Below are 11,867 nucleotides of genomic sequence, written 5' to 3'. Positions count from 1 at the left end.
TTAGCTAATGCTTTTTTCAACTATTTTTCAAGTGCATTTAAGAACAAACATGTCTGAATGGAGCAATTTCACATCTGATAATCTTTTAGCAACTTACACAAAAAAAGCTTCAATTTATATTTTGGTGTGGAAAGTGCTCTTTCTCCATTCTCATTATGCCTACATGAAAAGGGGCTGATTTACATTAAAAGTTGTTCATATGGAGTATGGGATATTTCAACCTCATGGAAAGTCTAGTGCAATGACCTCTGGCTATTTCAGCAAAACAGAAATCCTCACAACCTTTGCAGAATTTTGTCACCTTGCTAGTACAGCCTCTCCAACACTGTAAGAGATGTGTAAATGGGGTGTGTTTGACAGAAGCAGGGTAAAACTTGATAACAGGGCTTAAAGCAAACAAAACCAATGATCCCAGAGAAGAGACTCAGTGAAGGTCTATATAGTCAGGACTAATTCACAGATGACAAATGAGAGATCAGTTCACTGTGACTCCTGTTCTATTATCTGTTCCCCAGAAAATTTCAAAATTTTATCTCAGCTGCTACTAATACAATAATAGTCTCCTAAAGCATTTTTTCTTCCTGTCAGGACTCTGCAATTTATAATGAAAATATTCTCATTATCATGGCTAACTACAAAAATAAAGGCCATAAGCACTGTTTATATTTCACTGACATTGTTTCATGACAGCATAACGCAGGCTTCCACTGCATTTCTTTACTACTGCCACGTGTTTTCTTTGCAGATCAAGGACCTTGAAGTCCTCAACTGTGAATATGGCAAGAATACAATAAAGTTCCTTCGCCTTCATAAAGAAGGAAAGAAGCAGTTTGTTAAAGAAGTGGAAGTGTGTGCACATCTCCGGCTGACTTCTCCTCAGGAGTACCTGGAAGGAAACAATTCTCTTGTGATACCTACAGACACCATAAAGAATATTGTCCTTGTGCTGGCCAAAAAAAATGGGGTATTTTTTTATTTTTTAACTAGCCTTGCTGTTTCTTACACCTTCATTTGGAAGTATTTGTTATACTAACTTTTTATTTTCAATTTGCATATCAGACCAGTACCAAAGTAATTTTCAGTGATTTTAGTTTTCCTCCTCCACTGCTTGTCCTGTGGATTCTTTCTTAGTTTTCCAAAGCCTTTCTTCTCAAGATCTAGCACTGGTTTTTGTGGATTTATCATATAAAAGCCATTTTTTTTTTTTCCAAATTAAGAGCCCATAATCCCACATTATTCCTATATAGTATTTTTAAAGAGAAGGTCTCAAAGTATGAGACTCCTCTTAATTCTTCTGTGCTCTTACTGCAATCAACTGCATGTATCATAATGACAATCTGTAGCACTATATTTCTCCATAATGGAATCCCATCTTTACCCTGTAAAACTTAATTAGCATATCACCATATCAATCAGAATAATTGCGATAAATTATGATTTCAGCATTATATCCTCAAAGCATAAGACTCCTGCAGCATTTTCTCTCAGTCCAAGAACTGCAGCTCACTGTACCACAGAATGGAAGATTTTTGACACAACTATAGCTGCTATTTGCAGCATATGCTGCAAACTGGTCAAATGACTGGGCACAGAGAGCCAAGCTAGAAATAAGAGAAATGTGTTTTAAACCACACTGATTCTTCTCAGATACAACAACCAGAAAAATCTACTTTTGTACATGAAGTTATTGCTTCTTTCTAATAATACTGTTTGCTGCCTTAGATCTCAAGTTTAGAACAATTTGCTATAGATATCTGCAATCACTTCATGACAACATTTTGCCAAGTGGCATACGTCAAAGCCTACGTTCAAGAAGTACCATGGCAACGTCTGCATGAGGTATCTAAAATACTAATACATTCCATTTGTTTATGCTGTAGTCATTCCTCACTCTCTTAGCTCTTGTTTTCAAATTAACGTAATAATATTTATGGCACTTTTACCTACATGTCTGCTCTAAATTGCAGGATGGCGTTCCCCACATCCACTCATTCATATGTGTTCCTGATGGGACCCGCTTTTGTGAAGCTGAGCAGTGCCGGAATGGTGAGAAAAGAATTGGCGGCATCCCCTAGTTCTCTGTAAATATTTCTGCCAATGAGAGATGAAGATGGCTTTAGAGATAGCTGAGGGTGTTATAGGGCTTAGGGCACAGCCAAACTGCTCCAGAGGTCTAAAGCAAAGAAGACTTTTATAGTGTAATTTTGACGTTCTTGATCTCTGAGACATGGCTGAGGAACTAATGTAGCTCACATTTGTATTTATATCCCAAACATGCAATGGTTACAACAGCACATCCAGCAGAACTGTTACATCCTGCCACAGGATTTAACAGCCTTCTGAGAACAGGCTGCTTCCTTTTCTACCCTATACTACAACCTGTGTTCTCCTGTGATCCTTACCTGATACCACACTGCTGCAGGCCAATTGCCTGCTTTGCAGTAATTTTCAAACTCCTGTCAACATGCCCTGATTTTATTTCTAAGAAAGCAATTTCACTGCTGCAAGCCAGACTAGCTTGAACATTTTGAGCACTCTGGTGTACATGTGAACCATTTTTCACATGAAAATACTTCACAGTGTGCTTACTATTTTTGCACACCACACATAAACAAAGCAGTATTTGGCTTGACCAAGAGTTTTGTGATACTTAAAAGACAGGTTTTCAAGCTCAGCTGTCTGTCCATAAATTGGCATTCCAAAGACAGTGTAAAAATTCTCTCTACTTGCTATAGCTTGCAACAGAAGCCCAAGTTCAGTCTCACTGTGATGGTGTTTTGTTTAATGCATCTCCTGGATTACTGGGAACCGAGCTGAGGCCACTCTATCATTTCACATAATGGCTTTAGAAGGCTTAGGCATTAGTTCAGTACCTGGCTATACTACATGAATGTAACTTAGAACTATTTCCCATCCTATCCAGAACCAGTGGCAAGACCAGTTTCACTTGTGGACAGGACACAAGTTTTGAAAGATCCATCTGAGCATTGTTCCTGTGTTTCTGCTGAAAGAACACAGAAAGTCTCCAGTGCCTCTTGGCCTCATCTTTTTTAATGTCTCTAGTATTAACTACTGCTGTACTTTTGGCAGCCTCAGCAGTATTGACTGTATTTTCTGGAAAATGTTAAAAAAGACACCTGAATTAAAAAAAAAAAAGAAACAAACAAAAAGAGTCTATACATTTTTGAAAAGTTGTTGCTCTTAATATAGATTGTATTAAATTTTTCATCATCATGAAAATTTAACAGGCAATTCTGCAACTTCAGATTCTAAACAAACAGAAGGCTTTTATGGCTTACTGAAGAAACCACCTTTTCTTCTTAGACTTCCCTTCATGTAGCCCTTTAGTTGCTTCTTTAGAATTCCCTGCCTAGGTGAACAATAACTAAAGTGATGATTTTCAAATCACTTTTATTTTTCTTCTAAGAGAACGTTCTCTATATTTAGCATCCTCCTATGCACCTATCAGCCAGACACAGGAGTTCATTTCTCAGTTAATCCTATTATTTAATAGTTTTCTTATCATGAAAAAGAAAACCCTAGTGAGGTTTAATAAAATTATGTTTTGCCAGCTGATAAAAGGCTCAGAGTTTTTTAGAAACTCAAAACATTTTAAGTAACTTCACCAAATCAAAGTTTGTCAACTGAAGACAGCACAAGCACAAAGCCTCCTGAAAGCACAGCATGAGCTGTTCACCTTGGAAACCCTCCCTGGGTGCTGTCTCCTTTGGAGCTAGTTTCAGGCTGATTGCTGTACAGTCAGCCAGCCTTTCAGTCAATCTTTTGTTGCAAGGAGCTCTTTCAAATAAGTCTGAGTATTTGAATATAAGATAAATATTTCTCCAGGTTCACCGATAGTACTTGCACTACATTAATATCTATGTGTCACAGTCTTATACCCAAGTGATGAATTATTCAAGATCTGTACAAACCCCAAAATACCCTGTCCAAGGTCAGTCTCTTTAGATTTTTTACAGCTTTAGTAAATAACAGGAGGACATAGGCAAAATGATAGATACACCTCCTTAGACTCACTCAAAAACAATACTGAATGTAAACAAGAAAAGAAATAGATAAGATACAGGGTCAGTAGTATCCAGTCACAGAGCAGTTTAAAAACATCCAAACGTCTAAACAACCATGCAATATAGAAATGCCTACCACGGTGGAATTATTTCCAGTATAAATTCCTTCAAAGACATCATTTAAAGACAAAATTTGTGAGTCCTCCAAATCCAAGGCAGAATTGCTATGCACTTGACATATTCAAGGATGAATTTTAAACTAGCGAGTGTGAGCACCAAGAGCAGCACAAAACCAGCAGCTTGGACTTCAGGCCCTGACTATCTGCACAGGCCCTGAATGAGCCTGCATGCCATGAAGTTTCTCTTTTCTGAATAAGCTCTTTGGCAGCTCTGGTCAGTGAAATTTTCAGTTACCATCTTGGTGTGCTCTAAATAACTGACTGTTTGAAATTGAAATAGCTGCTGTTCAAAAGGTGTCAGCAGAAGTAGTTCAGGTCACAACTGCTTGGTATTTAGAAGACAATGATCCACCCATGCAGCAGTGATCCTCGACAGCTTGTTTTATAAATAGTGGCTAAGAGCAAAGCCACTGTCAGTTTGAACCTGTGGGTGGCATCTGTATCAGTGCCAGTTCCTGCTCATTAGCTGAACTGCAGGGATTTGCATTGGCTCCTGGCTCTCATTCTCAGAGATGCAAAACTCCCAACAGGATGGGTATCTAAAGCAAATAATTGACTAAGGCTCTGTATTTATACAGAGAATTTTTATGTTTGTCTGTGCTCTTGGAAAAGGTACCATCACAGCACTGGTAGCCTATTTCATTTCCCTTTAGAGCCATTCCTAAACTGACAGCATGAGCCAACCCCACACATCCCAATTCCAAGTGAGATAAAAAAGTCTATCCTCAGTTCTCCTTAACTGCAGATCACTTGATGGGAGTCTCTATTTTCTAGATTGAGCCTGACTTCAGTAGTTTCTGTCTTGTTGCTTACCTTTCTGCCAATATCAGTGTGCAGAAAGTTATTGTCTGCTTTCTGGCTCTGGAGCTGTCAATGCAAGTATGCACCCAAAGATTTCTTTCTTTGTGTGGAAAGAAGCTCATAGTTTCTTGTAATTTTCAATCACAGGCCCTCTGATTGTCTTTGCTGGAATTAAGGACCTGAAACTTATGAAGACAACACAGTCTGGATTTGAAGGCTTCTACAAGAATGAACACACCACACTTCCTGAAAGACATGACAGGATTCTATGTGGAGAGTTCTTCTGCAAATGGTCATACGGCGAATGCAAGGATTTTGACTTTAACTGCATATGGTATATGTTATATCAAGTAATATTAATTTCCCAGTGTATACTCACAAAGTCCCTCTGAACAATACAGAAGGTCTAGGGGCCAGATCCACAGCTGCTGTGCACCAGCCACTCACAGCAATAAGCTCTTGTTACAAGGGCTGAGAGGCATGTCTTAGGGGTACTTCCCTCTCTAAGGGTACATCATTGGACAGGATTCAAATAAACAGTTCAGTATTCCGTACAGAACACTTTAGGAGAATAAAATAACTATTTTGTTAAATAGTTTTAACAAAACCTTTTTGTGAATTATATATCTGGCAGGGGTGGGGAGAGGAAACAGAATTTGGGTGAAAGTACAACTTGTTCTTCATAAAATCCCATGGGCTATATATTTGTCAGAAAAGACATGCAAAATATAAACAAAAAACACCCCACAGCAGAGCATTACAGATCTAAGCAGAGACAGCTGATACAAGGTTTTGTAAGAACTTGTGTTACCTCTAGGAAAAAAATCCGTGAATGTATCCTTGAAGCCTTTGCTGGACCACCTGACTGTGGGGAATATTCACCCTCTTACCAGAAAACTGTCAACTGTATCCAGATGCTTGTCCTTTCCAGAGTGCCACAGGTATCTTCCTTCCTCCTAATGATGTTTTACTTCAACAATAGTGAATGTTAATTGCACCACTGAGAAGACCAACATGAAACTGTTATTTCCTCTGTCAGTTCTAAGACTGGAAACTCACCAGCTGGGAACACCATGGGGGAGAACATCACCCAGTTCTTGGCAGCACTTGAATAAAAGTGAAAGGTGTGCCACACATGTTCACTAGATTGCATTTGATCAACTGTACTGAGGGGGTGGCACTGTTCTTTTTTACACAGAGTGAAAAGCCTGCCAGGCTGCTGACTGAAAAGGTGCCCTAATTCATTGTCTCATCCATTTTCATGGTTTCAGGTACAGGTCATAGAAGTCGTCTTGAACAACACCTTTTATAATGTTGTAGACATGAAGAATCTAGGCTTGACCAATGACAAAGAAGTAAGTAAATGCTTCAAATACAACTTGACTGCCCTCTTTAGAAATACTCAGCCTCAAAGCATAGCAGCAGTTCTACATAAAACAGAGTTAAAGTGAGCAAACTTTCTCCCAGTCCCAGTAAAAGCTCCACATTACCTCTAAAAGAAACTTAAACTGATTACAAAAGGAGGATAAATAATTGTCTTTTTGTGTTACTGATAAAATTTAAATGGCAAGTGGAATACTCTGGACATCAAAAGGATCTGTAACAGAGACTATCTCTGAAAAATTATTCCTGCTTTCTCCACTGAATTTGACTCTCAATTATAATGCCAACCTGTGCATTTTACCCAAGCAGAATGCACTGTGGCATCCCAGATCAGCCAAACAGTGGATAAGATACAAGCCTGGGGTCAGGCAGAGAGCAAGAGGTAGGGGGTGAGATGTATTTGCTCCTCCCTCCACAGCCAGTGTAGCTGCCAGCTAGGTCCAGCTGAAAGTCTGTTACGTTACCCTCACATGAAAGAGAAAAATTGGGCTATTCCATTGACATTGATGGTCTAGAGACTGTTTATGCTCTAGTCTCCCTCCAAAGTCTTGTGATTCTGCTACTGTGCTCTCCTATCCTTCCCCTCCTTCAGGTGGACATTATAGATCCACTCTTACCTGTGATAATGTCAGCATCTACCACTGATGTTCCAAAGAGGGAGAAGAGGTCTGGGCATGATTTTCTGCTGGTCTATCCCTGTCTCAAACATAACCTTTGTGTTTGTGCTCATCCCCCTCAGGTTTTGGTTCCAGTGGAAACTCCTTATGGCTCCTGTGCTTGCACACTTGGCCGGAAGACGTTTTTTGAAGCGCAAAGCCAAATGCTGAGAGATCAGAGGAGATGTCAGTTTGGACTGGCAGCTGCCCAGGGAAACTAAACCTCTTGGCTCTACTCAACCTTCCTGATAAACTTAACAGCATGGCTTTCCTATCAATGTTTATTCCTTACTGGCCTCTTCCATTGCTGACTACTTTTCCCTCTATGAACTCCTGAACATGGGATTTATGAAGGACTCTCAGGAAATTGGAAATCAAAGTCTGTCCCTGACTTCCAGTGTGATTTGCAGACTGAAGTGCCCTAAGCTCTTCGGAAAATCCCAGCAGGAAACATTAGGTAATTTAATTTTTAAACTGGCTATTCCTAGACCTTTTAATGAAACAAATAATTTGATGTCTGTAACATGTTTTTGACATGTAAAATCAGGAAATCTCTATATACTCTTTATTAATATTTCTTCAGTAAAATAAATATAGAGGCATAAGACTTGCTGTTTCATTGACATAACCTGTCATGACCCCTTGATACCACACTGCTCTACAGAGCTGAGGTTCTGACTGAGTGACTGAACAGGGAATCAGTCAGAATCAGGATTCCTTTAAGCAGAAAATGAGAAAGAAAAAACCAAACATCTCTCATATCTCCTTTATGTTGTAATAGTTATAGCTGTTGACTACTTTCTCTGCATGTAATCTGACTGCATGACCGCGGCTGCTACTCATCAGACTGTAGTTACTATAGTACTTTTACATTAATCACTGAGGTGATTTGAGGGTTTGGGCTCTCTCTGTAGGTTTAATTAAATAGTTTTCTTTACTCTAATAATCTTCTCATGACTTCTGAGCAGGTAGGAGTCAACCTACGTAGCCCTATTACATTTGGGAGGGGTAGGGAGAAAACTAGACAGACAGATAATGCATATTTTACTTTAGTTACCCCAGGTGAAAGCTTTGAACATTAAGATAAAACAATACCGTCAATGATTCTCATCTCACAAACTGTGGCTACCACATTTGCAATAGGAATCATCCTGAGCTTCCAACAGCTTCAAACCCTTTCTCTCGTTCTCTTCGAGTGTCATTTTCACAGACTCCATGTGACAGAGTACAAAACAAGTGGGAATTGCCCAAAGTAAAAACTGCAGTTAAGTTGCCTTTGTGCCTCCTGAGTTTGCAGACATGCAGCACTGCTCTGGGTACAATCATTAAATTCATAGGCACCAAAAATGGGGGAGATGTCCTGCTCTGTGTGATATTTTGAGGTGCTTTGAAAGATAGAAACTTGCCTTGATGAGCAGGGCATAACAGATGCAAGAGGAGAACACTCCACCAGCCTGAGCTATGCCCTGAACAGCAGGAAAAATGACACCACGGAGTGAGGCTGTCCCAGCTGTGATGTTCTCTGGTCACCAGCCAATTCTGAAAGCTTTGTTACAACACTTCCAGCTTTTCCTGGGGATGTTCTTGCTTACCTTCTTAGATTGTGTTGTACTGTACTTGCAGGCTTATGTCTTGCTACTTCTGTCACTTCTAGGTGCTTTTAATTTATTAATGTATCTTTTAAAGGCAAATAAAGAGCAACATCAAAAAACAAAGTAGCTTTTGACTATTTACTACCTGTATAAAAATGTGAACATTTTAAGTAAAAGAACTATTTTAATTAATCCAATTTCACCTCAAAAAGTGACCAGTCTTCTTCCAAATGAATTCTTTCTTCCAATAGATGAAAAAGAATCTTACTGAACATTTCAGCATTTGCCTCCCTCTGAAACAAGGCAGATCTGCACAACCAACTTTCTTTCTACCTCATAAGAAATTTATTGCATTAGGCACAAGGTTTCTTTCATTACTATTTGTGCTTCATTTGTGGCCCTGGAAGGTAGTGGTGGACTAACCTCTATGGCAGAATGAGGACACAAAGCAGTGAGCAGTTGTTTACTGGGCCAACAAACACATACACAGACACATTCAGTGTAGTTTGTATAAACCTCCACAGACAGGCAGACATTCACCGTCTTTGGAGCATCTCAGTGCAGCTCCATCCAGCACTGCAAACCTGAGTCACTTACGTGGGCAGATTGCTTCTAAAGAAAGTACTCAGGCAATCGGAAGCAGCCCCAATTTCCCATATGGCAACAAGATTAGGGTAACAGTGGCATAAATCATTCGTGAAAATGTGAGTTAGCCAGACTCACTTGGGCCTGAAATCTGACCAAATTCCCATTGGCTTCATTAGATTCAGTCTCCACGATGGACTTGCATTAATTTCATTCAGACAGATGTTTTTTCAGTTCCTGTCCTAAGGAGCTGTTCAAGTTGCTTACTGTGTTTTACTCAGAAGCAGCTGTGATGCTTTGCTGACGCCATCACACTTGATGAAAATGAGCAGCAGCTAGCAGGTTATAAAATTGCTGTTTAAAATACAACTTCTTGCTGATAACATGAACCTTGCTGGTCCTGGGCTACATCCCAGTAGTTCATAGGGGATGAAATTTCCTACCAAGAAACAGGGTATTTCAAGTGCACAAACATATTACCTTTTTAGTCTTTGATTCTTTCCCATCCTGTTTCTGTTCAATTCTGATAACTGCCCAGGACAGTCGAACACAGCCTGCTTCAGCTGCTCATCATGCTCCATGCACAACCAATGTCACACAGATAAAATGTACCAGCTAAACTCATCAGCCAGTACCTAAAACAGAGAGGAGATGTCACTGTCAGGGTCAGGACAAGTAATCTGTCTTCCCTGACTGTATTATTATATATATATTGTTACCTGCTTTCCAGTATACATTTAAACCTGCCAGTTTTTATTAACTATTACAGATAACTTTTTTTTTTCCTTAGAGTTGTCTTTTTCCTTTCTTAATTTAACCTTGCTTTTATCAAGAGTACATAATCCTGACTCTAGGTTAAGCTGAGCTACTTAAAGTGACCAAAAAACTGTTTCTGGCTAAAATTCTCAAAACAAATACTTCTGAATTTAGAATTACACTATTTTTATATATACAATAGCCAACCATATCCCTCCTGGAAAGTGCACAGCTGTATCTAGAAAGGAAACATGAAATATTTCCAGTTACTGGATCAAAAATATCAGCTCACATGTCAGCTACAATATAAAATGTTTTCTGAGAGATTCACCATTCATAGCAGCCTGAGAAAGACACACACAAGTACCTGAGTGCATGCACACACACACGTATGTGTATAAAACATAAGTATAAATGACACTTACTAGATCAGCTGATGTATGTAGGACTAATCTACGTCAATCACATCAGAAAAAAACATGATCTGGGGTTAGTTGTTGCTAAAACAAAAGAAAAACAACCCAAACAATACTGGAGGGATTCAAAATGAGATAAACGAGGGGGTAGAGCAACCTTTGATTCCGAGGGAAATACAACAGAAATTCAGAGTGCCTGAGTACTGTGGAAGGCTTCTGCCACTTCTCAAGTGTGACATTAGGAATTAATTTCTACATTACATCTGACTGAAAAAGACAAGAGTTCAAGTTTTAATGACCTTATACTCCTGCAATGTTTTCAAATCCTCTAGACACACATATTTCCAGGTAGGAAAGGCCAGGCAAACTGGTGTGTGCTATTTATGCAGAAGGGAGGAGGGAATTTGAAGAGTGTCCTTGTGAAACAGGGCTGCTACACCCAGGCACACACCCATTTCCACATCTCTCTCCCCACAGTTTGGCCACCAGCTTGTGAACAAACTCAGCCACAAGTTCCTTACTTTGACTTCCTTCCTCCTTCCACCATCCACGAAGACAAGACAAAACAATGTTACTCTTGAATCCAAAAGATCAGTGCAAATGATGAGCCTTCCCTCCCTTTTCTGATAAAATTTAGCTGCTAAAATCAGATGCATCCTCAATATAGTAAGTACCAAGGAGTGTACTCTATAGAGGGGCAGCTGGATTATAGCAATCATCCAAAAAAGGGAAGAGAACATCCTGAGATGAATGCAAGTCTGCCAATGCCAAGACATGTGCTGCTGCCTTATCAGCAGATCAGCTGGTAATAGAGCAGTTGTAACTGCTGACTGCTCCTTCAGCAAGGATGCTCACAAGAGCAGCATATAAATACAACAGTGGTCTCCAGTACTCATCAGCAGCCTTCAGAAGCAATGAAACTCTCACATGGATACCAAGAACCCCTTGCAGTCTTCAAGGTGCTCCCCTTGGCCTCTCCAGGTGCCTGAGGTTGCATTTCCCAAATTTATAGCAACTACAGACCAATGTTATTCTGGGAATTGAACACACATTGAAGATCCAAATGAACATCACTAAGTCAACTCCCTAATTATAGGGGCTAAGTAAAAAGTAATTTAATGACCTTGTTACACTATTAAAAAGAAGACAGACTTTCCCAATAGGAATGAAAGTTACTTATTAAATCAGTCTACCCATTCTTCCAATGGAGACTCCCCCTGCCAATGGGCTAATGACAGCCACTGTCCTCAGCACTTCCCCTAGAGAAACTGCTGTCCAAACTGAGCAACACAGAGGTGATGGAATGGGACATGGCTGAGATCTCTTGGATCACATCTCCAAGCACCAAATCCTCTCATTCGATGAAGAAGCCAATCCATTGCCTGTGTAAATTGCCCAAGGTGAAGGAGAAAGTAAAGCAGATCCTCCTTTGCAGTGCTCCACTCACCCTGCTGTTTATGAGCCAGTGATTGTT

General features: G+C 39.7%; 1 protein-coding gene across 1 annotated transcript; it reads left to right on the top strand.

Annotated features, from left to right (window-relative positions):
• Nucleotides 1-241: 241 nt before the first annotated feature.
• On the top strand, nt 242-7,362 carry LOC115906414 (uricase-like). Its single transcript, XM_030953573.1, has 8 exons — nt 242-327; nt 691-964; nt 1,723-1,839; nt 1,968-2,046; nt 5,153-5,339; nt 5,823-5,946; nt 6,277-6,360; nt 7,128-7,362. The coding sequence occupies exons 1-8, from the start codon at nt 242-244 to the stop codon at nt 7,263-7,265; spliced, it is 1,089 nt and encodes a 362-aa protein (XP_030809433.1). The 3' UTR covers nt 7,266-7,362.
• The last annotated feature ends 4,505 nt before the right edge of the window (nt 7,363-11,867 follow it).

The sequence above is a fragment of the Camarhynchus parvulus genome, chromosome 8, assembly GCF_901933205.1.
Source record: "Camarhynchus parvulus chromosome 8, STF_HiC, whole genome shotgun sequence".
Classification (NCBI taxonomy): Eukaryota; Metazoa; Chordata; class Aves; order Passeriformes; family Thraupidae; genus Camarhynchus; species Camarhynchus parvulus.
The sequence above is the reverse complement of the archived record's forward strand: the minus strand, read 5'-3'. Positions and strand labels throughout refer to the sequence as shown.

Bases quoted from the DNA above. Each gene is read 5' to 3' on its own strand.
- LOC115906414 (XM_030953573.1), top strand. From the start codon at position 242: ATGACCTCTGGCTATTTCAGCAAAACAGAAATCCTCACAACCTTTGCA. The intron at 2,047-5,152 runs GTGAGAAAAGAA...TTTCAATCACAG, and splicing joins AGCTGAGCAGTGCCGGAATG to GCCCTCTGATTGTCTTTGCT. The intron at 5,340-5,822 runs GTATATGTTATA...TGTTACCTCTAG, and splicing joins TTTGACTTTAACTGCATATG to GAAAAAAATCCGTGAATGTA.